Genomic DNA, 27,991 nt, shown 5'->3' with positions numbered 1-27,991 from the left:
ATTTCGAGTGCAGGGAGGGTAGCGTGCCCTCGAGGAGTGTGGAGTGTGGAGTGTGGAGTGTGCTCTAATATTAGCATCATTATTGCTAACAATATGTATCGCATGACAAAAGCCGAAAGTTGCAATGAACTTAGCCTCCGGCTAAACGAAGGGCAAGTCAAGAGAGGGTCGCTGCCGGCAAGCTAAATGAAGACATCCACACAAATATATGTATGTGCATATACATATATATATACATATATAGTTTAAGATATGTATGCAATTTATGTATATGTCGTGGTGGGAAAAACTTTGGTATATTTATATATATTGTTATATGTTATATAAAACTTAAGCTGTAGTTCTTTACGTTTCTATATTCAAAATCAACTTATTAATTTAATATATTAAAACAACTGATCAGCTCAAACTTTTGAATCAGAGCTGCGTATGATTATTCGATTTTTCAATATGTTTGCATAAATACGAAACTCTGTTTTGGGCATTTATCATGCCTCGAATCGCAAGCTCGTTAGCTCGCCTAATTGTAGTATTATTATATTGTTATATTGTATAAAATGAACAAATCAAATAGATTTTTACCATATCTTAAGCATATTAAGCTGGAACTCTTGTGTGGCTCATATTCCCCATTTAAGGCTAAATAGAGCTATGTCCATGTAATTCCTAGTCATAAATGAAGTTCATCATATTTTTATATTCTTCCTACAACTCGTCAGATCTATTTTTATTTCTTTTACAGCTCATAAGATCCATTTATTATAACAATATCTTCTCTGTTTCGCTGTGTCCTTTAAATACAAGATCACAAGCGCTTCGCCCTCCATTGTTGTTTTTTTTTTATGTATTTATCTATATCTCATGCCCCAAATGACAGTGCAACAACAACAAACATTTGTATTTGTAACGATCTGCAGCTGTTAATTGTCGCGAGTCTCCTATGAAAAAGAGGCACGAGCAAAAAACTATAGAGAATGCTACGCACACACGCACACACACACACACGTGTGGGCGCATTACATTCCATGAATTGGCTACAAAATGCATTTATATGTTTATTATTATTGGAATTTGTAAATACAAAACAAAATACAAATTGAGCGGCAGAGGAAGAGCATGCAGCAGCGAACTGTGCCGACGTCTTTGAGAGCCTCTCGCAACGTGGCAGCACAACACACGGCAGCATTGGCAGCTGGAAGCAGCGCGGCTGGAGGGGCACGCACACCGTTGCCTGAGCCAGCCAATGCTTGGGCGGCTGGCGCAAGCGGAGCAACACCAACAGCAACACACACAGCAAGGCAGGCATATTACACAAGGTTGTGGGCACAGTTGTCGATGTTGCGGTCCCTACGTGTGCTGGTGTGTGTTGTGGGAGTGTCAACGGCAGCTGCTGCTGCCGCTGCCGCTGCCGCCGCCGACGCCTGCGAAGCGCGAGCCGTGAAATAATGCTCATCCTCAAACTCACCACAGCTCCTCAGCTGTGCGCTCAGACTCTCCAAGTAGCCACCCCAAAAATAAAAATATAAAAAACACTCAAAATACAATTTTTCAATGGAACGGTGGTCGGCCAGTGGAAGTGTGGTAATGCGCTCACTCGCATAGCGAAGGGCACTCACTCACTTACTCACTCACTCACTCACTCACTTACGTACTTACTTGCTCGCTCGCTCAGTCACGCACGGGAGAGCTCATTCATGAAGAGCGCACACATTCAAAGTCTGCCTCAATGTGTATATGTATGTGTATATTTTTTTTGTTTTGCTGTTTGTTTTCTTTTTTTCATTCGCAATACGGTGGTTGATCCTGGCAGCGCCAGCGACGGCAGCGGCAGTGACGCTAACGCCAACGCTGACTGCAACAGTGGCAGCGCGCGCCAACCAAAACAACAAACCACAATTCACTTACAAGCGACGTTCGCGGTCGCTGCCAAAGCGTCGGCCGCAGTCGTCGCTGACGTCGCAGCATTTTTAAAAATGGCTCTCAATTGCGCGCTCCATCTTGGTGTTGTTGTTGGCGCTGTAACTTTTTCACTGCGTCGCTGGAAATTTGCTCGACCTTCTCGCAACGAGCTTTTAGTGTTGCCTAGTTAGTGGCGGCGTGTGCAGTTAGCGGGGCGCACGGAATTCAGCTGCAGCTGCCGAAAACGCCGATCGCCCATGGGGCGGAGTCAGTAGCCATTTAACGGCTTGCGCCTCTCGCTCGCGCTCATCGATCACTGGAACGGGGCGCTGCCTTCCACTAAACGCTTGGCCGCCTCTCACTCAATGGACGGCGTGAGTCTATTTATAAACAACCCCTCAGCAGGCCCGCTGATCGTGCCACTGCGATCGCGTGTGTTCAGTGGTTGTGGCTCAAGGGGCGAGCGCTGATGCTTGCCACTGGTTGGCTGGCCTCAAATGCGGTGGCGCCCCCTACCCCAATTTCTATTCGATACTCTCTCTCTCTCTCTCTCTCTCTCTGTGTGTGTGTCTGCGCGTGTGCGTGTGCGCGTGAGGGTTGGGTCAGATCAGCTGCTGCTCAGTTTCGTTACAGTTGCCTGCACTGTGTCCACGGGCCTCCACTCGGCTGGTTGCTTGCTGCGCTGCCGCCGATCATGAATACGGTTAATTTTTGTTTAGTGGCAACGGGATTAAAAGCCCTGTGGTGTGCGGGTGAAAGCTTTAATGTGTTCATTTAGCTGGAAAGACAATGGAAACTGATCTATTCCTAAACAGTTCACTAAGTTGGAAACGTGTGGAAATGCATTTAAAGGCGAGAGCTTTATGTTGCTGGAAGGATAATGCAGACCGATCTATTCATTAATAGATCATTTAGCTGGAAAAGTGTGGATTTAGCTGCAACCAAATGCATTGGAATGCATTTAATGGCGAGAGCCTCTGGAAGACTAATGACATTTGCTTTGTTGGAAGGAAAATAGAAACTGATCCATTCGTACAATTCTCTGAAAGGAGTGTTCGATCGAACATTCTGAACATTTATTGACAAGAAAATCCTCCATGAAAATAAATATCAAATTCTTTATACACCACAACTTAAAATTGGCGCAATATTTTTTTTTAAATTCATTGATCAGCTGATTCGCAAACCAAATTGTTTATGTAGGCGAGTGTAAACGGCGTTAACTGCAGGACTCGATTACTCGGTACTGGCTGAAGCCGATCTGGGAAGGCGTTGCTGCCCGGGCCGGGCAACTCGCGGATCTGATGGTCTCTTGTGGGGCGGCTAATCGCCCAAAATATTTGTTGGGCGTGCTGGTTAATCCGGGCGATTGACTTTCATAAGTAAAGGATTAGGCTAAGGGAATGCGGCGCTCTCGATCTGCGATCTGCGATCTGCGACCTGTGACCTGCATGCGGTTTGCTACCTGTCTTAATTAGCATGCGACAACGCATAGCAGTGGGTGGCTACCTGGGCGCAAGCTGATTTTTACCAGGGGGTTGGCTGTGAAAAAACGATCATAAAAAAAGGGTGGCCCAGCCGGCAGCTGTGTGGCCAGAACGTCAGCCTGGCCACAGGTAACGCGGAGAGATTACACTTTTTCGCTGTCGATTTGTCCAACTGATCCTTTAGAGAGCCGCTTGCGTCCTGCCGCGCGTGCGCATTGCGCGCGTGCAACGTGCAGCTTCTGTGCGATCTTGGAGATCAGCGGGTGCTGAATGAGCCGCGCAAATTGCCAGGGAAAGCGACAGGACGGAACGTTGACGGAATGCACACACCCACGCACACACGCTAGTTCCGTGGAAGACCCCGCAAATGGCATCGAAAACAATCAAAATCAAAGCCTTGCCTTGCCCGACCGGTTGGTCGGATGCGTCCTTGTCGCACGCTACTTGCTTAACTGTGGCACCTACGCTGGCTGCCAACGCGCGTCCTTGCCAAGATGCCTCGTTGCCTTCCAGCGCTTGATTGTCCTGCTTGTTGTTGTTGTTCTTGTCACAGCAAGCGGGCGCACACGCATACGCAGCAGTCGCAGCAGCATTCGCGCTGCTCCGCGCCGCACCGCGCCGCGCCGTGCGTCGACAGCGACGTTAACGTCTCAGTTGATTGGAAGTGTGCGTGTACTTTCCCGACGCTTCTCACCCTCACTCTCACCCGCGGCGAGGCGCGTTCTCGCGACATTTTGGTTGGCTCGAGCGACATCACGACTCTGTCATGGCTCGCACTTAAGTTCTGGCCGGCTCCCCTCCTGTGGCTCCTTTGCCCTTGCCAGAGGCTCGCCAGCTGCCCCTCATTGTGGTTGCCCAGCCATCCATTCGCTGCGTTCAGCTGCTTGGCTTGCCCGCCCGCGCCCTTCCAGCGCCCACCTGTTCCTAGCCAGCAGATTCTCTCCGTTCCAATCTGTCGTCCGTCTCCCTTGTCGTCTGTTTGTGTGCAGCATTTGTGGCCTCGTTTTAACTTGCTTGGTGCTCCGCAATTTTTTGGGTTGCCGCGAGTTTGATTTGTTGTCCTGGCACCTGGCAGAGGCGCCCGCATTCGCTTATCTCAGGGGGATTTGATTTGAACACGAGGTTTTAACTCTTTCTGGTTGTTTTGTTATCCTTAGTTCTTTCTTCTGGATCTATATGTATATCTATACATATATACTTGGCATAATTTTGATTTTTCGCATTTTCTTCTTGTAAGATCTTTACTTAATTCCAAGCAACTTATATATTCTATTTGATTGTTCCAAATTTTCAATTAATGAGCATAATAAAACTATTTTATAGCTTAGAAAATGATCAAATTTTGTGTTCACTCAGGATATTCCTTCCTGCGCTTCGCCTGACAAGGATCAGGCTAAGGCTAAGCTCGCGCCTTAAATAAATCACTTCCGAAGTGTCAAGGATTAGAGGACGAATCAGTTAAGTTTGGCGGGATCAGCAGCACACGCTAATCTGGCTGGATGATCCCTGAGATTTAAGGCGTGGGAACCGCAGATCCAACAGCTTCCATATTATCTTTGATAGCCGCCTGTCGAGATCAGCTCCATTCGGTGCAACCCCATTGGACGCCACTGTGGGCAACTTACAGCTATATATATACCGTTACTCGCTACCTGTGGCTCTAGCACACGGTGCGTAGCTTGGCCAGGTCCCGGCCCAGGACCTGGACGGGGACCGGGACGACATCCATGGGGTGCCTACACGCGCGCAGTTGGAACTGTTGCATGCCGATGTTAAAGTTGCGTGCGTAAAGAAACAAATTTTCCAGCCAGCGACCGCCCGTCGGGGCCGGGGACAGAGCGGAGCAGAGCGCAAGGCGAATGTGCGACTGAGCTGGCGACACACTCAGAATGTTAGAGACAGAGAGAGAGAGAGAGAGAGAGAGAGAGAAAGAGAGAGAGAGAGAGAGGGCAAGCGAGAGCGTGACAGAGAAAGAGCGCAAGAATAAGAGCAAGATGAGTTATTCCTTTGCGTTTTTTAGCTCTTCTTTTTTTTTTCTCGTTTTGTTGCTGTTTTCCGCACGAGTTTTCATAAAACCCCACTGAGTGTTTTTTTTTGTCAGCGGTTTTTTTTTTTTTTTACTGTTCGTCATTTTTTTCTGCGCCCGCCTGCGCCTTTCCAATATGCTCAGAGAGCCGCCCCGCTCTCGCGATGCGCTCTCATGGCACATTTTTATTTCGCTTCCAACGATTTTTTGCCCTCTTCGCCTTTGGTCTTTATAACTTTTTTTTTTTTTTCGTTTGTCGGTTTGACCGCGCGTCCCTGGCCACAAGTAGCATGGCAACAACAACAACAACAGCAGCAGCAGCAGCAACAACGCACGCCTCTTCCTCAGTCGCTGCGCTGCCGCTGCCTCAGTTGTCGACTTCCCTTATTTCTTGTTGCTGTTGTTGTTGTTGTTGCTGGCCGTGTTTTCTGTGTGCGCGAGTGTATACCGCAATGGAAAAATGGGAAATTTTTACTGTGGTTGTTGTTGTGGCAATGGTGGTTGATACCTGCCCCGGTCACCACCGCCACCGCCGCCGGCAGCCGTTGCACCCTTAGCCCATACACGCACACACACCGAGACAGACACACAGACACATGCACAATAGGTAAGCGAACGAGCCAACCAAACCACGCAGCGACGTCCTGAATTATTGCAGCCAGTGCGAGCGAGCGCGCAATATCGACCCTGAGCAGCGCGAGCGAGTCCGAGAGCGAGCGCGCCAGTGCCGTCTTGCAGCGGCGCAGCAGCGACGTCGGCTGCGACAGCGACGGCAACGCATTCTACTTTAAATACTGGCAACGATCGCAGTTGAGAAACAGTTCACACAGCGACTTTAACGTGTCGAGAACGCAGCCAGAAAAGAAGCGAGCGAGAGCAGAGCACAATTTCGCCGCGTTTTCAAAAGTGAAGCGAAACGAGCAACTGTAACTGTAAACTCGCAAGCAACAGCGAAATTAAAAAAAAAAAAACACTAAAATATAAATAAACTCAACAAAATTTATTCAAAACGAAAAGACTTGCAACAAGAATTTTTTTTGCGTGTATCTTGAGTGCAAAAGAAAGAAAAGCGTGAAAAGCAGCGGCACTGCCAGCTAGCTAGCGTTTACCACAAATCGAACGTTGTTTTTTTTTTTTTTTTGCTTTGGTGAAGTGCAACAAGGATTACAAAACCCAACTCGGATTACAAACAGCAGCAACGGCGACAATTTTTTTTTGAGCACGTAAAATATAAACACACCCACACACACACACACACACACACACACATTTGGAAAATGCATTTGCCCGCTGGACCCACACTGGTGGCCAATACGGCCGCCCACACGCAAGTCCTGGCCGCAGCGGCAGCAGCGGCGGCAGCGGCGGCGGCTGCCACGAATGTTAGCCAAGGCAACATAAGCACACACTCGGCCAGCAGCACGGGCAGCTCCACGCCGGACAACAACAGCAGCAGCAACAACAACAATAACAGCAGCAACAGCAGCAGCAGCAACAACAACAACAACAACTCCAATTCAAACGCGGCGAATTTGGCAAAAATGCCAAGCTCCATGACAGACATGTTCGCCAGCCTGCACGAGATGCTGCAGGAATATCACGGCGAATTGGCGCAAACCGGCTCGCCGTCGATCCTGTGCAGCGCGCTGCCCAATCACTGGCGCTCCAACAAATCGCTGCCGGGCGCCTTCAAGGTGATCGCCCTGGACGATGTGCCCGATGGCACCCTCGTCTCGATCAAGTGCGGCAACGATGAGAACTATTGCGGCGAGCTGCGCAACTGCACCACCACGATGAAGAATCAGGTGGCCAAGTTCAATGATCTGCGCTTCGTGGGCCGCTCCGGTCGCGGCAAGTCCTTTACGCTGACCATCACCATTGCCACCTATCCGGTCCAGATAGCCAGCTACAGCAAGGCCATCAAAGTAACGGTCGACGGGCCGCGGGAGCCAAGAAGTAAGCAAAGTGAGTTTTTTAGTTTCCATTACGCTTTTCTGTTCGAATCTCCCGCAACCCCCCAACCCATCCGTTCGATCCTGCCCGGCATAACAATATCCCAGTTCAGCCAAGTTTTTGATGCATTTTTGCATTTATTCATTTACATTTTATTAATTTGACTAATTTTTTGCGCTTTGCTTTTGCTTGCTGTTTGCTTTTTAGGCTATGGCTATCCACATCCCGGCGCCTTCAATCCGTTCATGCTGAATCCGGCGTGGCTGGACGCCGCCTATATGACCTACGGCTATGCGGACTATTTCCGCCATCAGCAGGCGGCCGCCGCTGCAGTGCATCATCCGGCGCTATCCAAGGCAGCCACCTCGCCCAATGGCAGCGCCAGCGGCGTCGTCTCGCCCGGAACTGCGGCTGCTGGAGCCGCTGTGCCCGCCGCCGCTGCCGCCGATTATCCGCCGCCGCCTTCGTCTGTGGGCGTGGGTGTGGGCGCCGTGGCGCCCGGTTCCATGATGCCCTCGCCGCCGGGCGGCCCGCCAGCGTCGGCTTATGCCATGCCGCAGTTCCCGTTCAACCATGTGGCCGCCGCTGCTGCGGCAGCCGCACATCAGAATCAAAAATCCACGCCGCACGCATTTCATCCGTATAATTTTGCGGCCGCGGCGGGCTTGCGGGCGCGCAATGCGGCCGCCGCTGCACTGCATCATGGCGGCCTGAGCGCCGCGGAAGCGGCGCACATGAGTCCCGCCTCGTCACGTCCATCGAGCTCCTCGCCAACGCCAACGCCCACGTCCATGCCCCATGTGCTGCTCAAGCTGAACACCTCGATCGAGACGAGCTCCATACACGAACAATCCGCCTCGGATGCGGACTCCGACGACGAGCAGATCGATGTGGTCAAATCCGAATACGAGCTGGACAAGTCCATCGATTCCACGCGCAGCTCACCCACCCAGCAGATCTCTGTGCCGCTCCGTATGCGCTGCGATCTCAAAGCTCCCTCCGCCCTGAAGCCGCTCTACCACGAGACGGCGTCCGCGGCGGCGGCAGTGGCTGCGCCTCGCCAGGCTTCGCCGGAGACAACGCTGCCGGCGGCAACAAAGCTGAAGAATGCCGTCGTGCAGCAGAAGACTGTCTGGCGGCCTTACTGAGCAGCACACGCACACACACGCGCACTGAGCACACACACACACACACACACACACACACACAGAGTGATATGGAGCAGCAAGCAGGCAGAAAGCAGGCGCAGAGCGGCAGCAACATTGTGATATAGTCATATAAGTTAGACACGTCCACAGCAGAGCACAGCACAAAAAAGAAGAAGAACACACACGACTCCGGCCGGCAAACGGAGCGGAGCAGGAATAAGAGGAGGAGGAGACGGAGGCGGGGGCGGGACAGAAGGCGCAGGAGGACTGCCAGGAGCTGGGCTAAAGGATATACGCATGCTTGGTTTTGGGGCAAGGCAAGGGCCGTGCGGCGAGCTCACTCGAAGTTTTATGCTCGATTCATAAAATCGTGCGTTGAGTTCGTTACGCACACACACACACACGCACACACACACACAGACACACACACTCCAATCCCCCTGGAAGAAAAGTATATGCCAAAAAGCCCTCCTGGATTTTCGCTCGATCGCCACGCGGCGAACGTCAAGGAAACTATTTAGACCTAAACGCCTCGCCCCCCCACACGCCCATCCCTCCCTCAACCAAAACACAAAACCAAAAAAAACTTTAGTTCAATTTTATGATTTCCCTCTTTTTTTTTAACAAACACACACACACACATATATTTATATATATACATTTTTTTTTTTAATTTTTATTTCTCTTCAAACAAAACTTTGTCTTCGTAGGGTAAACGCAAAAGAAGTTCCCATAAAATCTCGTAGTTTACTAAATCAAACAATTTTCATTTTTCTTGTAAATAGCGTGAGTTAAATATCACACACACACACACACACACACATATATATATATACTATATATATCGAGATTTTTTTTTTTTTTTTTTAACATTCGAATTTAGCTATTGATAATGTTTAAGTTTTTAGCCATGTAAGAAAAGAGCAAAACAATTTTTTTTGTATAGCTTTAAGTTTTAGCGCGAAAAAATGAAAACAAACGAATTTCAGAAACCAAATAAAAAGAAAAAACAAATGAACAAAACAAATAACGAACTTAACTTGTGTTGTCTTTTCAAATATAACTATCGACAATTACCAGACTGATATTCCGATATCGGGGCAAATTCCCCAAGTTTCTAGTGTCGAACAGCCTAGATAATCGCTCCTATTGAGCTCCATTTAACTCTCAAGCACCCGAGTGTTTTTGTGGTCTGGTTTAAGGCACCGCAATATAATTAGACAAATATTGCCCAATCGGTAGCTGCCCCCAACAGCCCGCGATTAGATAGTTAGTATTTAACATTAACGCAGTAAGCCCCAACGGCATTTGAATTAACTTTCGCGATTCGACAATAGACACGAATCTATCTCTCTCAATCACAGTCAGGGCAGCTGGGAATTCGAATAGCTTGTGCTCTATAGACTATATATTTATAGATTTAGTGCTTAACACTTAATTGAATATCTTAGATCGTAGAGACATTAGAAACTTTAACTCGTTCCACTGCGTTTCCTTGCATGCCCTGTTCACAGCGTAAATGCGGACATATGGCTTCATTACAGATATTCGTGTGTATTCAAGACAAACAAAGTCTATACGAAATTGGTCTACAGCTGAAATACTCAAGTTTATGTAGGCATGCCAACGAAGTTTGCTTTGCAGCCTTGACTTTTGCCTAGGTCACAGTTTGACAGTCACAAGTTCTAGTTGTAAAGGCACCAATCGAATCGTTGATAAGAAGCTTGCATCTTATTGCTGATTACACTGTGTGCAGGGTATCGCGCAGTCGCCTATATTGTGTCCATATCTCATTAGCTACGGCTCAATCTGTTATTTGCCAAGGTCACAGTTTGACAGTCACAAGTCGGGTTTTAGTTTCAAACGCACAATCCTAGCGAATTGTGTCCACATTTCTTAAGCCATTTACAAGTGCTGCCACTCTTCTTCTTCTCACGCATGCTGGCAACCTTTTCAGGTTCGGCGAAGGACATTGGGCAACCGCAGTGCGTACAATGCGAATCGATAATGGCTATTAAAACGCATAATTAGAGATTATGAGGCCAGGACCTGGACTTGGTTCTGGTTCTGGTTCCCGTGCAGCAATGCCTGAGAGCCCAAGTACTGGTGGTCCTGTTCATGCCGTTGGTCCTGTTGGTCCTGTTGGTCGCCCGGTGTCGGTTCGGCATGTGTCCATTAAATGCATTTGTAGCATTAATTAGCATAACAACCTCAATTTTGGCACTGCGGCGTGGTTCAAGGACAACACAGCTGTGCACTCGGTCCAGACGCGGCCATTAACCGCACCGAGAGTGTCAAAAAAAGGATCTTTAAAGAACTAAGAGATATTTCAGCTGGGCACATATTTCAATTAGCCATAGTTATTGCCCGTTGACAGGCACATAACCTTGCGTAAAATTGGTAATGCGACAGTTTATCGCAATTTATTTTCTTTTACTCTGTTCCCAGGTGTTAAACGGGTATGTTGGGTCCGTCTGTCCAAGTGCCTGAGCTTAATTAGCTTATTACTAGATATATTTTAGTCTATGCATTTGCAGGGTATAAATATGACTTTGGAATTTAAAGATGACTTGTTTCTGGCTTTGGGGGGCCTTGAGATGCCAGACTTATATATACATATTTATAGTTAATTTCCATAGCTAAGCTATACGAAATTCTAGGGTATAAATATCCCATTCTGATATGTGCATTAGCCAAAAATCGATCAAGGTTCTGCCTCAACAATATTATATATGAAATTATCGTTCACGCCAAATAATGAATATCTCTTAAAGAAGTAACCAAAATATGTGGAAATTAATTAACATATAAGTAGACTATATCGATTCCCTTTTATATGCACATATCATGGATTGCCCGTTCCGTCCTCGCCAGCAGCCGAGTTCGCCTCTGATCTCTGATCTGAACGGGAGTCCATTTCGAAACGAAATTTGAAAATGTGTCTACCGCGCATATTTCGCATTTAATCAATGCAAAATTTGCATTTTTACAATGCTTTTTAAACTTTTCTGCATGGTTTTTTCCAGCTGTCCAACTAACAAGGTTTTCGGCTCTGGATCGGGCAGGGTTTGGGGCTCCGATTCGGTTTTCGATACATAGCCTCCGCTTGTTCTCTATTTTTGTATTCTGTTTTTTTGTTTTTTTTTTTTTATTTCGCGTCAATTTGGTTGTGCGTTACAATTTTGTTGTTGTGTTGCATAGGGTATTATAATTTAGTCAAGCTGTTTGCAAACCATGAAATGAGGCATATCCGACTTTAATAAGATTATATATTCTTGACCAGCATTAACAGCCGAGTCGAAGTCTGTTTGATTCTACGCAGACATTGTCATGATGCTTTGCAAATGTGCGTCCTTCTTCAGTACATATATCAGGATCGACAGGATCGCACCACTATGAAAGATTGTTCTAACAATTAAATTCCAGTGTGAAAAAGACTTAGTATTTCGAGATATGTTGACTCATTTTAACCTAAGCTTGGCATTCACGAGTTCCAGCAAGCTCCTTACAGCTAAGTAAAGTCCTAAAGGCATCGAACTACTTAATCATATCATTTTATATGAAGAATCGCAGAACAATGAATTTTTGTTTAAGCAGGAAAATATGTTTAAGTGTATGGCGCAGTTCGGTGTGGCGCAGATGGCTGTTCTTTTTCTTGTTTATCTTTCTTTTGTTGTAAAATGCGCCGCGTGGAAAACTATTTGACTATTTAGCATTGGTTGTCGCTGTTGCTGCTGATGTTGTTGTTCATGTTCTTGTTGTTGTTGTTGATCTTGTTGTTGTTGTTGTTGTTCGGTCGCCGCCGCAACTGAGGTTGACTGTGTGATTGTTGGCGGTGGTAAGCGAAAAACTGCGAAAGTCAAAAAAGCCTACGCGCCCGACCAACCTCCACACAACCATACACACACGCACACACACGCACACATTGAGCGGGAGATGCATGTGGAGATACATTAACAGATACAAATATTTTCGTATTGAGATACACAAAACCGCGCGACGCAACGCGACGTGCAACAACAAAACGAACGAAACGAAAAATAAAGAAAATCAACTGAATGTATATAAAAATGGCCAAGCATTGCAATGGAAAATGGTTGGCCAGAAATTACAAAGAGCGCATCAGTGGAAATTGGCGAAAGTATGGTCGGAGGTGAAATGCGCGAACGAGGCAGAAGACCCCTCCCCCAACCCTCTCCTCCACTCACTCCACTTGCAGCCCCCTACGACAACACATCAGCTATACAAATTACAAACGAAATGAGAGAGTTTTCGGGCGCCGGGCATTGGAAAATGAATTGCAAGCGCACTCTAGCAAGAGGCTCCATTAGCTATTAGGTAAGCTTTAACCATTGCGTTTGCTTAAGTCAATGTTTGGGCTTTTGGCTGGACTCGAAATGCGCGCCGGACTTGGCTTAAGAATTCGAGATCTTTAGCCTTATATTTATGTATCTTTATTTCATACATAAAGATTTTTTAGGTTCACTAGACTAAAATTTATATATAATAGAGAGTGTCATTTCTTAGAGATGCCACGATTTAACAGTCACAAATTTGTCACATCTCGCAACTTTATGAAGGAACATATAATCGAATATCAGCTACACAGAAACTCTCATGATCGAAATGAAATACTTTATATTTCCTTAATGCTTAAGGTTGTTTTAGTGACATCTCAAATAATTGTTTGCAGTATACCTCTCAGGTTCAAAGGCTTTCCAAACCCATTCATAGCAGGCTTTATAGCGCATATCTGTCAGCTGAAGCTGTTCATATACTATTATTAAAAATAAGTATGTACAATTGATGAGTAGAGTATCAAGTATTCGGCTTGTTGCACCACTACTGGGCATTTGCAATTTTGTTTAATTTTTTGCATTTTTGGTTTGAATTTTTCCTTATTTAGCGCTAATGAAATGCGACTGGCGACGCTGATTGCATGTGGCCTAGTCCTGCCCCCCACTCCGTTTGCACCCGCACCCGCCGACCCGGCACATCCTCAACTACGCAACAGAGTGAAGTGTATTTTGGCCGCATGTCACGCAAGCGAAGTCAATTGTGTGGGCAACATTAAAGCTGTCCGGTTTACAATTTAAATGCCAATGTTGGCGATTTGTTACTTGTCACCCGGCGACACACTATGTCTCTTTAGAGGGGAAACAGGAACAAAGGGGTTGCGGGAGAGGAGCGGCGAGGTGGGGGCACTGGAGGTCCACTACATATGGGCGGCCCTATTGGGCAGCCCATGGGCTCGCGGTTACCCCTTGGGGTTGGTCATTCTTAATCATTAACTGCGTGTCTTGTATTTCTAATGCGCTTAGTTTGGTTTAAAAACGCAAGAGACCAGCAAATTAGTCGCTCGAATGTGGGTGTAAGTGTGTGCGGTTGTGTGTGTGTGTGTGTGCGTATGGAAGAGGCGCCGTAATCCGCAATAGCTGAGATTTGCTCCTCCATAGCTTAGCTGCGGAGCGGGTATCGATATCGATGCGACCAGCGGTTAAATCGCAAAAATCCAAACCAAGCCTCAAGCTTCAAGCACCCGCCCCAAAGGTGCTTTTCCCACCCACTGCCATTTCCGCACATCGCAGAAGAACTCAACGTCAACCCTCTGAACTGGCCTTAAAGCTCCACTTAATTTTGTAAATTAGAGTGCTGCACAAAATATTTCACGGTAATTAAATGACATTCAATTTTAGCAAAAGGCAGGCGTAAAGTACATTTTCAAAGGAATCGAAGCGCAAAACGAGGACCGACTTTTAAATGCCCTAACAAATGCGGAGAAAATCGAAGAAAATTCATAACTCGATATATTTTTATAAAATATCCTTCATGATGCTATTCCACATACTTATTTAAAAGCGAATGTTTCATGTTTGAAAAGGAAAATATGAATTGGCAATGATTTTTTCTGGATAGTCTCTCTATCGTTTGTTTGTGCATTGACCATCAATCAATCAATCAGTCAGTCAATCAGTCATTCAGAACAATTAATTTCGAATAATAATAATATGAATTAATGGATGAGCTATATGGTAAGTTCGAGTTGTCTTTTTATTTAAATCAAAATATTTGAAAACTTGTTTTTTATTGTTAACAATTATTTTTCATAGCTCAAAATGCCTTGTTTTGTCACATATTAAAATCTGCTGGCATCGTTTATTGCACAAATAAATAAATATTTATTTTATTTACAAATATTTACTTACAAACGAAAATGAAATGTGGCATGCAACAAAGCCGCAAAAGTTGGCTTTGATTAAAAAACTGTTAATTAAACTGAAATTGAGCTGTTATTAGCCGAGCTGAACTGTTGAGCTGCCAACTTAATTACACACGCGGCATGCCTCGTCAGAAAGTTGGCAGCGCGCAGCTCGCCGCGATTTGGAGGCAAGTGTGGCAAGAGGACAGCGAAACTTTCAGCTCGAACCCTTTGGCTGCTGTCGCTTTGTTCATTGTCAGCTTTGAGTTTTGTCAAACGTTTGATTTACTGACTGATTGACGGACTGACGGACTGATTGATTGACTGAGCGTCTTTGTTGCTCGGACTCTGTTGCTGCTTCTGCTGCCCATTTAGCTTGTCGTCCTTGTCGTTGTCGTTGTTGTTGTTGTTGTTGTCCTTGTTGACGCGCGACCGCATTTAATTTTTATTGAATTTATTAAGTGATTAAAAAGTTGTCAATATCAACGAGTCAGCATTGTTGTTGCCGCTGCCGTTGCTTGCTTTTGTTTGCCACATTGTCACAACAATAAACATCTGTGTTGCTGTTGCTGTTGTTGCTGCTGGCTGGTGTTGCCGCTTGTGCTGCAGTGTCCACTTTAATCCTTGCTGTGGTTGCAAAAAACGCTGCCTCGACGCTCCTCTCTTTATGGACTCTGTGTAGAGATCGCTTTTTCAATATTTTCCAACAGCTTTTTGCTGCAAATTTATTAATGCCAAACTGTGCGTGTGTCTGTGTGTGTGTGTGTGAGTGTGACCTTTGTGGTTGCTGTGGATTATGCGGTTGGCTCACTTGTTGCAGATTGCAGCCCAGCCACTGCGGCAATTCATTTGCCACAGTGTTGCAGCAAGCCCAGAGAAGCGCTGTCTACCTGTGACTACATGCGCCGCATGTCCACCGACAATTAGGCTGTAAAATCTGCGCGTCCTTGGACTTAATTGCGCGTCCCGAAACCCAGTTAACAGTTTGCAACGGCTTCGGTCCTTAGCTAGTTGCACTTGGCACCACCTTCGACGATAAATGCATCAAGATTTACGATTCTCCTGTGAGCTGGGCATTCAGGTCGGGGCAGTCCGTAACTCGTCTGGCAAAAGGCTGTTTCAATGGGAGTGTGTGTGTTTCAGTGTGTGTGTGTGTGTGTGTGTGTGTGTCTGTGGAATACCCTACGCTTGGCTAAGCTTCGCGCTACATGGCGTGTTGGAAGTTTAGCTGAATGCCTTTCTGCTCCATCAATATAATAACATTATGTAAATACAACAACAAATGAGGTCGGAGATGCCAAGTTCTGCATCTCACATATTTTGAAACATTTAGAAAAAATACAGGGTATGATGTGAATTTTTTGCTTTGGCCAAATTTAAAAAACAAAATTATTTTAATTATGTTAAGTCTAGTCTTGGGTCTTGGGTATGTCGAAATTTGAAGAATTTAAAGAACATAAGAATTCTTCATGTATCTTAAGCTTAAATTGTTTTTCTCTGAATACGAATTTTCTACATAGTAAATGCATCAAGTCATAGTTTTAAAAATATGTACTCCGCAAAGAATGAAAAATTTGAAAATTAGAAAAATTTGGTTACAATAGATTGGTTGGTTTTCTTTTTGCTCGTCATTTGATTAAATTTCCAAATTTTCTTTTAGTGCAAACTGTTGCATAAACTTGACGAGGTCTGCTGAACATGAAAACGCACTAAGGTGTTATTAATTTAGCTGGCTGTCAACGTCAGCTCGCTGCTCTCGTTTACTATAGAGAAACTAGGGAATAGCATCTACCCGCTGTGGGAATGCCGTGTGGATAGATGCTGTGCTCCCAACTGTGACCGACAGAGTTCAGAGTTGTTCGCTCGCTGATAAATTTTTGGCCAATTCGTTAAAACCCATTGCGCCATTGTGTAACAAACCAATTAGCAATCAAAATGAACTAACACGCTGCTCCGTAGCTCTGTGTGCTTTCCACCCCAACCACCAACCGCCCCATTGCTGCCCGCACGACCACACCCCCAGCCAGCCCCTGCCCCCATCGCGCTGTGCTCTGCTGCCACAGAACATCCAATTCATGCAGTCATTTCGGATGTGGAGCAATGCGCACTGTTGACATGTCGTCGGCGAATTATGGCAGAAGCTGTCTACTGCCAAATAGCTAGGGTAACGATTCTCTACTCTCCTCCATGGCACCTCGACCGCTCCTCCCATCCACCCCTCGTCGCCCTGTCGACCCGTCCCCTCTTTGGTCCACACAACCCTCGCTCAAAGTCAATAGCAACCAAAAAGCGAGCTAACATTTTACGTTAAGAGTTAAATTTTGTGAATTCACAATTCGCAAGATGGCAAAACCAATATGGAGCCTGACTATGGCTGCCCAGATGGTTGGGTGGGTGGGTGGTGGGTGGCGCCGGGTTGGGTTGTGGGGAATATGCTCGGGCTAAGGAACAGGGGCTGCGGATTGGTATTGGGCATGCCACGGTAGCCATGTTAACAAGCAGAAATCATGACAACGTTGATGGCACTTGATGGGTCCTGACCCAGCGCCTGCCCCTGTTCCTGCTCCTACTCCTGTTCCTGCCAATCGCCATCACTTGGCTGCTTGTTGCGCGCTCAGTTCATTAGGAGACGACTGCAAAAAAAGAAAACAAAAGGCAACGAAATTCTCGGAGAATGGAGTCCAGGCAACAGGCTCCACAGATTGGGCCAACTGCAAGGGAGCTGTTGCTGCTGCTGTTGGCTGAAGTCAGCTTTCGTCCTTACTGATTGCACTTATTAGTGACATGCCACCTGGCCCGTTGCTGCAACAGCATTAGGGGCGGAGTTGGCAGTTTAAATGTTGAAGCATTACATTTTTAATTTGATGGATCAACAGAATAAACGAATCGTAAGCGAGGCAACGTCGAGCACCAAGGTAATTGGGAATTGGTTTGAGCTTGGGTTAGGGTTTGGGCTTTTCGGGATTCGGTTACGGTTTGCCTTTCTGTTTGGCTTGCCAGAGTTCTGAATTTTGTCAGTGGGCTGCACCTGGAACCTGCTGCTGATTGTCACAGTTCATATGGATATGACTGTGTCTCTGTGTGTGTGCGTGTGCGTGTATCTGTGCGCGCCTGAGTGTCATATTTGCGGAGATTTTTGGCAGGCAATGCTGGTGAGGTGAATGTTGTGGCTTTCTGATATGCATACGAGATATGATACGATTTGCTTCGAATGAAGGATGGCAGCTCTTCGAATTACAGGCCACACTTGCATGGAGCGCAAATTCTGGCGTTGCCTAACTGAGAACTTTGCCTTTGGGCTTACTTTTATGTAATCCGTTCTATGCATTCTAGCGAACAATTTGCAAGGTTCAGCTTGCTGTCCGCCTGCTCGTCTATATGTTCGCTACTGAAGCTGTAGACGAGCCAACTTCCTGTCCTTGGGCCCGTTTAACGGTTCACGGTTGACGGCTCTCAGCTGATTCACTTGCTTAAGTTGAGCTTTTGGTTGCAATCTTTGTCAGATATATTCTCAATTCCAATTAAGTCATTGTGCCTGACCGCATCATTCTTTATTGACTGATTCTTTTTTGATTAATTGATTGATTAACTGGATTTTTCCTCACGAAGGAGAAGACTTATTTTATAACTCATTTCATTATTAGAACTCAATTTGAAGTCATTTTAATCTTTGTGAAAATTCATAATGGGAAAATGAGCGTCAAATATTGAAAATACCATGATAAAATAAGTCGAAACGTGCTGATTGATTTTTAAAAATATTTTCAATATATTATTCGAGACGTGCTAAATAATCCTCCACTTTTATGGCTCTCAAGCTCGTTTAAATATTTTGATCTCTTTCTTAATATCACTTAATTTTCTTTTTCGCCTAACTACTCCCTCTGTCCCTCCCATAATCTCTCTCTTTCTCTCTGTTTCTGTACTACTTTTACTAGCTCTTTTGCTATTTTTGTATGCTGATATCGCTGTTTCTTTCTCTTTTCATCGACGATTAGCGCTCTTTCTCCCCCTCTCGCTCGCTCGCTCGCTCTCTCTCTCTCTCTCCCTCTCTCTCTCTACCTCTCTCCCTTGTTTCCGTTGTCTCAATCCTCTCATCATTTTTATTATTAATTGTTCGCCCTACTACTTTCTGCCTCATAATATAACTTTATTAATATCGCTCGCTCTCGCACTACTTCTACCCGTCCCTATCACTATCTCGCTCTCTCTCTGTCTTCCCTGACGCTCTCTTTCTCAAGATAACCATAGCGATTAACAAATAATTGATCCCACCGCCTCTCATATAGTATAGCACATCTCAGACTGCCGACAATTCAGAATTTTTAACTTTTACTTTTACCTTATGGCTGGCATCTCAATTGCCGGACAGCTTTTGGGCTGCGATTGTGGCGCCTCATCTTGCCCAAAGCGTGGCAGCTGCTTTGATGGGCAGTTAAGCTGGCAGCGCTTGGCCCAATCGACCCGCGGCCCGCCCCATGGCCATTAATCATGTCATGTAATGCCGCCATAAATCCAACAACAATTTCAGAGCCCCTGGCCAGGCCCCGGCTGTGCCGCCGGCCCCAAGCTTTCTGTTGCTGCATTTTATTAAATGGCCAAATGAAAAGTCGCGCTTATTGTCAGCCATGCGATGCACCGCACAATGGAGCCCAGCACCAGAGGAGGTCTCTGAAAGTCTGGGCGTTGTTTGTGGGCTGAGTGGGTGGGCTTGTTGCATATTTGCGGCGCGCATTAAATTTGGCTGACAACGGCGCATGAAACATGGCCATCAATATGGCCACGTCAATGTAGCTCTGCGTGTGTGTATTTGTGTGCGTGTGTGCGTGTGTTTGACTGTGGGCGTACATGCAAACGCAATATGGCGACCGCAATGCTTCGGCATTGCCATCGATGCCTGGCAAAAAAGGCAGCCCAGGCAAACAGGCGACAAAACAAAAACGCGGGCAACATGGGGCGCCCGACGCTGCCCCCCCTCTCCCACCCGCCGCTCTTCTTTCAGCCATAATGCCGCAACAACAACAACAAACAGCAGCAAAAACAAGGCCAGCCAAAAATCAATTGAGTGCTAAAACCAGCAACAGCAACAACAACAATAATAACAACAACAAGTGCCATTGTCGTTAACGCTCGGATAGCAAAATTAAATTGCAGTCCTTGTCCGGCATTTTTCAGCGCATACTTAAAGCAATTTGGAATTGTTGGTTTTATTCTTCTTCTTCTTTTATTTTTGGCGGGGCGTGAATCATGAGAAACGCATAAATTGTTCACAGAAAACTCTGCAAAGCCTGTGTCTGCAGCTGTAACATGCATATTATATGCCGAATGTTCTCAGCTCTGCAGGATTTATGGAAATATTTTATAGCGCAATCCACTTGCACATTTGCCACGCCCCCTGGAATGCTGCCGAGAATCTTACGCAAAGATCGAGCCTTATCATTTATATCATTGATGCTCAACGGTTTAAGACACACTTGCTTAAGTCGGGAGTTACCCTGAACTGCACAGTGGGGCAAAAATGTATATACCCAACTATGAAGCCCTAACAGTCAGTGCTTAGTTGAAACTTGAGTTAGACATGCTTGTGAAGTGCATTATAATATACTAATAAGAGGCAATTAGAATTAATTATAATAATAATAATGTTATTATCAATAACAAAAATAATTATATATGAAATGTTAAAGAAGATAATAGTAGTAATAGGTATTCGTCTAACAAATTAATATTGATAATAATTTAAATAATAATATTTAAATTATTTAATATGAATAACCATGAAAATTAGAATTTAAATTCTTAAATATTTAATTTGCACATGTAAAGTGTAAGCTGTGAAGTGGGCATATTAGCTACACTTCATTTGATAGGCAGGTGTGCTTTTATCTATAACAAAGTGTAGGCATGTGGCAACCACGAGCCTCTTTCCCACCCCCCCAAGCCACCCCCTCACACAATGCTGATTCTGCTGCTGTTGTTGTTGCTGTTGACTGACAGGCAGCGGCTAATGCACTTTTGCAACCGCAGCAACGTCGGCAACTTGAAGCCGTCAAATAAATTGTCAAAAAAATGCAATGTTGGTCGGCGTGGGGGGAGGGGCAGGCGGGTGGTGCTGGTTGGGGTTCGAAGTGGAGGCGTAGGCGGATCAGAGGTGAAATACAATCGCAATGGCCAGAGATTGCAGGGCAAACTTTTTATGGCCCACACTTCGTATGCGCAATGTGCGAGCTGGCGAAGGCGTGAGAGAAAGCCCCCCTTTCCCCCCCGCTATTCACAAAGCAAGCCAAAAAGAAAGCACTGTAACGGCGAATGAATGTCACTGCGAACACGATGCGACATGTGCACTTTATGGCGGCCAAGCGATGGACGCTATTGCCACAGAATGAAGTAAGGGGGTCTGTGGTGGCGGTGCGATGCGGTGCAAGCGGGATGATACAGGGATGGGGAGGGGGATGGGGAGGGGGGGAGGAGCGGGTGTAGTTGCATGGCGTATGGCAACTGCTACGAGCCATGAAGCGACAAAATCAAATTGCGTTGCAACTGATTGCGCATTGGCTGATGGGTCGGACGGGTGTCTGGGGGGGGGCTTGAGTTGAACGCTCTTGGCGGAGGGGGCGTGGCGCGGCTGCCTGTCAAGCACGGCGGCAGCTGTCACTTGGACAGTTGTACGAGGAGCGCGTCGTGGAAAAAGGCACAAAACAAACGAGTGAAATGAAGCAACACTAACAACAAACAGCCACAGCAACAACAATAAGGGTTGGGCAGGGGCAGCAGACGCGACATAACGATAGGCATTGGGGGGGGGTCGGGGGCTGTGGGCCGCGGGCAGTGAACACTGGGCAGTGGGCAGTGGGCAGCGGGCAGGGGGGGTCAGTCAGCGTGCAGTTGCAATTTGGCAGACAAGCAACTGTATTTGTTTTTTGTTGTTTTTATTGTTTTATTTTCGTTTTTCCCCAGCTGCTCTCTTGATTTCTTCTGTTTGGGGTCTGAGACTTAACAAAAATGCAGTAGCTGCAGCTAGATGTAGGGGGCGGCGGGCAGTAGAGTGGTTCAGTGGTTGGGCTTGCCGACTGCCTTTGAGTCTCTGGTCACTCAGCTGGAAAATCAAGTCAAATTATGGTCAAATACACAAAGCATCCAACATTTGGCTAATTGCTAGCCAAACACATCCGGTGGCACAATGATGAGCCACTAGCCACAGACTGCGGCAAGAAGAAAGTTCTTTGGCCCGATTGAGTGTAATTTGTATTGCACGAAACAAGCTTGTGTATTTTGCCTGCCAACTGCGGTAAATAAGTTCAACGGGCCAAAACACGTGGCGTATACGCAATGTGTCAGTGAAGTGGCCTGAAAGTTTTACGTGTGTTTGAATTGAGCTACAAAGTGCGCTTATTCCACGCTAAGTACATATATTAGCTAACAAAAGACGAACCTAGACCGAGAGCAAAATATTGTCAATTAGTTTTCAAATCAAATCGATTGGCCAGCAATTCCGACCTTAAAAAGTTTACATATTCTTTCCTGTCGCTTTCGGGGACTTTTACATTTAAAGGTCATCTCCATTTTGGAGAATTTTATTTTATTGTCACACTATCGATTTTATTTTTATCGATGTGTATATAATATGTATATATATTTTTTTTATTTTTACCGCATCTTCCAGGGAGCACACTTGACCAAAAATCACAGTGTTTGTTTCACATCAATTTAATCTGGTATACATATTATCTGTAGAATATATCTGCTTTATGTCTGCAAGAGTATTTAATCTACGGCGTGGCATAGTTTCATTCTTTCTTGGTTTTCTATTATAGTTTTTCAATGGTATTTGGTTTTAGTTAAATTTCCTAATATTAATTAAGGGGTTAATGCATATGAGATTGGCAAATGCACACACTCCCGCACACACACACACTCAGTTACATCCACAATGTCACAGTCACAGTCAGGCGGGGGCTAGCCACAGACAAACTTCACTTGCAGTTGCAGTTTGCATAGCTGGCAGCTGTGGTCAAGGGGGCGTCGCTGAGCGGGGCTACCCTTCTCACGTCAGCTTAGCAGCGCCATTTTACCATTGTGTTTGCCAGCCTGTCTGTCTTTCTCTCTGTCTGTCTGTCTGTCTGTCTGTCTGTCGGTCGGCCTGTCTGTCTGTCTATGTGTGTCCGTTGTCTCCTGTCCGACTGCATGGATTATTTGCGCAAGTGAATATTAAATTTGAGCCACAGCCGAACGCGTTGAACCGCCAGCAACAGAAGCAGCAATAGGTGGAAGGGGTGGTGTAGGGGGTCTAGGGGCATATTGCGTTTATTCTGCGGGCGGTGTGTGGATGGAGGGGGGTTGTAGGCGGTGTGCCTGCTCCGGCCTGCCACGCAAGTTAACTTCCGCTCTTGCGGCCAGCTGCACGAGCAGAAGAGAGCGGGTGAAAGCGCGACAGAGAGACAGAGAGGGGAGATTGAGGGAGCGAGAGAGACATTGTGTATTGGGCATTGCATCGGAGTATAGTCCAATTATTTGGCAGCAGCCTGCAATTCCGGGCGCTGTTGTCCAATTGTCTTATTTTTTATTTATTTGCTTACATTTTTTTCCCCCCCAGCTACTAATGTAGTGGTGTTGTTTGGCGGTTTCGCGTAGAAGGTTGCAGATTATTTTGTTTGCTGTGCCATTTTTGTTCTCATTTTTTAACACGCAATAAAATATAAGCAAACATTTCAACAACTTTGAACTAAAATGGCGAATATAAAGTGGGAGAGTAAGTTGAAAGAATTAAAAATTACAACATTATATTTTTCTATATATAAGCCTTGACATGATTATATAGAGTTTAAGCTACATAATTTACTTTATTGTTAGTTCGTTTGCACAAAAAGTAAAATACCCTGGAAAACGATTTGTGTATGGGTTTTTGACAAGCCAATCTAGCAATTGAGCTCATCTTGCTTTTCAATAATCTCTTGACCAATTGCGAGTGTCCTAATTAATATCTTAACAACATTCGAGCACTTACTCTGACAGCTACCGTAGAAACAGCCTGACTAAAATGTATTGTAATTTAAGTATTGGACAAACTAGGCTATATCGACTTGCAGAAATCATCGGGACTGAATTATAAGCACAAATTTAAAATTAAGGGCAAGCTTGAATTGTTACAGAATACACCAGCTGTTATTGCATAAAAAATAGAATACCCCCATAATTTTCCATCCATATTCCACGTTTGCGGGTAAAATTACCAAAAAAAAAAAGATAAATAGCCACACAAGAATCTGACAGTTAGTCAGTCAGTTAGAAAAATGCAGTTTTAAATGCAGAGACTTATATGAACATAGATTTTCATTCAAGTCAGGCGCATAAAACAAATACACATTGTAGTGCAAATAGGCTGGATATTTATTTGCGTATATTTAATTTATTTGTAATATTTTGTTTGTCTTTCTTTGTAAAGTACATAAATGTGCTTACGCACACATTTATGTGTATGTCCCTTGGCTATTTACTTGAAAACGCAAATGCATATTAATATGGTTTTTATATAGTATTTCGCATAATGCGGCAAAGGCACAAACTTATAAATATTTATGTACATCCGGGCCCGGGTGAAATGTCGGGGTGTCGATTTAGGGTGCACACACACACACACAGACACACAGATGCACACACAAACAGATAAAACAACATCAAGAGTTACAACAATATCAACAACTATATCGAGTGGTAAGCATTGAGTGGCCACTGGCACACATACACTGATACACACAAATTCTGACTGGTACATGTGCTCGCTTGTGTTCATGCGAAGCACATTCCAAGTGAGACAGTGTCCTGGTATCCGCGTTCGCGTCCTGGCGGATTCGCGACCAAAGTATATAGAAGCTGGCCTCGCTGCCTGCTGGTTCTGCTGCTGCTGCTACTGTTATCTTTTTTGGAAAATCGCTATCAATAAATAATTTATGTGCAGGGCAAATGATAATGAAAAACCACCCCGTGCATGGCCAATGGGTCGACTGATGCGACTCAGCTTCTCAGCAACCAGCCCCCTGTGATTCGAGCACTGCGCTTGCCCCTGTCCCTGCCTCTGCTTCTGAGCCTGCTAGTTCGTCCCGGGGTTGCACTCGGTCGCGTTTTTCGCATTTCCGAAATGGACTGTTTAAGGCGATTTTCCCAGGACGGCAACGGCCAGTTGAGTGGCATTGAAATCAAAATCCAAATCGTGCAACCACTTCAAACAGCAATGCCATAGATGGCTGAGGAGAGGGGTAACATTTACGAGATCGTGTATGGAGGTGGGTTAGCTACAACGCGGAATAACATTATCAAGCATATGCAGACAGTCGAGCAGAACAAGGACTCAGAATGTTGGACTTATGATGTATTTTTCCGGGGATCGGCCCCCTGGCGGGCATTAGATAACCAAACAATGGCGGCACACACACGCACACACGCACACACACACACGTACACACACGCATACAGATTCAGTTGCGACTCTGGAGATGCAAAAACAGTTGCCGAATATAAGCCAAACCGACCAAAAGGGGCAGTGGCAAGGGAAAACGTTGAACGGGAACCCGTTGTGAGTGCTCTGAGTGCCAACATTTAAATGCGTGAAGGGTCAATGGGGAGAGGCAGCGCGACTCGCGAGTCCTGCCTCTGGCGGCCATTGCCCGAATGTATGTCAAGGCTTTGGCTTTAGATTAGGTTTTGCCTTTGAGTGCTGACCTGTCGCAGTTCCAATATAGAATTAAATAAGTTGCTTAAAATTATATCAGCTCAACTTGATTATTCGCAATTTGATACATAACTCCGAGTCTATATTAGCATTAAAAGCATGATGTTTGCTAGTCAAGTAATTCTGATCTTATAACCTGTGCAATAGTTAGTTAGTCAGAGAGATATATATTCGATATTCTTCATAAGCTTGTTATATATATAAGTTACTGGAAGGAGAAAGCATATGCCATCCTAAAATGTAAATACTTATATATATTCGTGATTCTAGAACTTCGTCCGTTTGTTAATCCGTTTGTCTGCCTGTTGCATAATATTACACGCAACTGCAACTGCTTAAGATAGATTATTATTATATATAGGTTTTCTTATATCAGATGATGCTTCCTTTTGTTTTTTTCGCTGGGGGAATATCCTTAATTTTGCATATATTAAGCAATAATTAAACGTGGAGAATTCGCAATAAAAACTTTTTTAAATTGTGACACAGAGCAAAGCAGCAGCAATGTTTGTTGTGTGTGGATATAGTATATGGTGTATATAGTATATTTTCTATATAGAAACGTACAAATGTTATGACAATTCGCAGATGGCTCGAGGGTATGTCATAGTCTGGCCCTGTCGCATAAAACACGTCTACCTATTTCGTTTAATTCGATTATTAACGAATATTCTATTGACTTTCCCCGCCTCTGTTTACGTCATAATGTGCAGTCAATGTTGAGTTACCTTCAACAACAGCAACAATAACAAATCCTGCACAATTGTGTTGCCAAACAATTGGCACATATATATATGGCTGGTATATAGTGATCGCTTTTGCTAGATGCCTGTCAATTTTTTCCAATCATCGAGTCTGCTGAAAATTCTAGCGCAACAATATTAAAACGCAAACAACAACAGCAACAACAACTATAATAAATAAATAAAAAAAATGCATTAAGGGGGGTAATAATGGGAATCAAGCAAAACGTAGTTCCAATGGGGCCATAAAATTCTGACAATTTTCTGACAGCAAACATGCCAACACTCAAAAATCGTAATATACACAGACGGGCGGGGCAGCGCTGCTGGAGGGGTATGATTGTGTACTTGTGTGTGTGTGTGTGTGTGTGTGTGTGTGTGTGTGTGTGTGTGTGTGTGTGTGTGTGCTATTGTTCACTGTTTTAGCTGGAGTTGGAGTTGGAGTTGGAGTTGCGGTGTGGCATGTTAAATATACGTCACGGCTAAAACGAGCACATGTCTAGCGCCAAAAGTTTCAAGGATATAGCCAACGCCAACAGCAAAAAAAAAACAACAGCAGCAGCAACAACAACAACAACAGCAACAAGAGGCAACAACAACGGCACACTCTAAGTTGTTGGCGGCGGCGAAAATTAGCTAGTGGCATCAAGGGGTTGCCAGGCCAGGCAGCCTGGCAGCCGTTGTCCTTGCCTGGGTCCTTCGGTCTGTCGTTCGGTCTGCTCTGCTCCTGGTCTACTCATATTTCAAAAGTGAACACACTCACAACGACGACATTTTACTGGCACAAACGACACTTATTGTTATTAGCACATCGGGGCTAAGCGTTGCTCGGCTCGGACTTTCGCCCATTGTCCCGGCCACTGGCCACTGGCCACTGGCTTCCATCTACTCTGCGCCTGGCTACTGGCTTCTGGCTCCTGGCTCCTGGTTACGAAAAACGTGTTAACCTTTTGCCGCGCGTACATTTCAAAAGCCAATTACATGCGCTCTTAAGCGTGTAAAGTTTTGTAATATGATTTGTGTTGGCCGCTTTTGGGTCTCCAGTATCCTTGCCACTGTCCTGTCTACCTGTGCTGCCATTTTTATAAGCGTGTCCTGCCAAAAAAGCGTGCATAATATTGTAAAGCTTAGCATAACAGTTACCCTATGTGTGTGTACGTGAGTGTGTGCTCTCGCATCTGAGGGTTGTTCTTTAGTTTCAATTGCTCAGAACCATATAAAGCTTAACGCTTTTCATGTTTATATTTTATTGAGTAACTAAAATTTGTGTCTTGTACTTGATAAAACATCTGAATAGAAATTCGAGTTCGAATCTCAGGCGAGCGTATGGAGGATATTTCTAGCTTCCAACTTCTCAAGAGTTCGATCCCTAGAGACTCCTTGTTCAGCATGCTTAAGCCTAGTCCATTACGCTACGATGACGATAGCTTCATCAAATATATATATATGTATATATATCGGTAATACGAAGAAGTTCAATGAACCCTTAACAATAGAAAAATGAAAAAAATAAAAATGTTTTTGAGTCGGGAAGGCCTTGCATTAAAGAACATTTTTTAATTTTTATGAGGCCTACTTTACACCTGAAAGTGTGACAGAAAGCTGACTATAAACATCAAATATTTTAATCAATTTTGCAAAATCTGCTGGAACAAAGTAATAAAAAATATTTCACAGAAAAGTAAGCCTTCTTCGTTGATTCAGACGGAGGTGATATAAATATTGATTGGCAATAATGAATTTAATTGGAACCGTTGTGACAATGTGTGGGAATTTGTTCTTGACGTTTAGAAGACGTTGCTTAGCTTTT

General features: G+C 45.1%; 1 protein-coding gene and 1 long non-coding RNA gene across 3 annotated transcripts; both read left to right on the top strand.

The window, feature by feature from the left end:
* The first annotated feature begins 2,090 nt into the window (after nt 1-2,090).
* LOC138911302 (uncharacterized) lies at nt 2,091-3,754 on the top strand. Its single transcript, XR_011416809.1, has 2 exons — nt 2,091-2,651; nt 2,715-3,754. It is a non-coding gene; the product is annotated as an uncharacterized lncRNA (long non-coding RNA).
* Nucleotides 3,755-6,212: 2,458 nt separating this feature from the next.
* On the top strand, nt 6,213-9,134 carry run (segmentation protein runt). Of its 2 annotated transcripts, none has more exons than XM_032439973.2 (2): nt 6,213-7,368; nt 7,573-9,134. In XM_032439973.2, exons 1-2 carry the CDS (start codon nt 6,690-6,692, stop codon nt 8,511-8,513), a joined length of 1,620 nt encoding a protein of 539 aa, XP_032295864.1. In that variant the 5' UTR covers nt 6,213-6,689; the 3' UTR covers nt 8,514-9,134. The 2 variants fall into 2 exon arrangements, with proteins under 2 accessions (XP_032295864.1, XP_002055220.1); XM_002055184.3 differs by having other exon boundaries at nt 6,216-7,377.
* Nucleotides 9,135-27,991: the final 18,857 nt, after the last annotated feature.

Source organism: Drosophila virilis, chromosome X (assembly GCF_030788295.1).
Source record: "Drosophila virilis strain 15010-1051.87 chromosome X, Dvir_AGI_RSII-ME, whole genome shotgun sequence".
Lineage (NCBI taxonomy): Eukaryota > Metazoa > Arthropoda > Insecta > Diptera > Drosophilidae > Drosophila > Drosophila virilis.
This window is presented reverse-complemented; position numbering and strand designations above follow the sequence as displayed.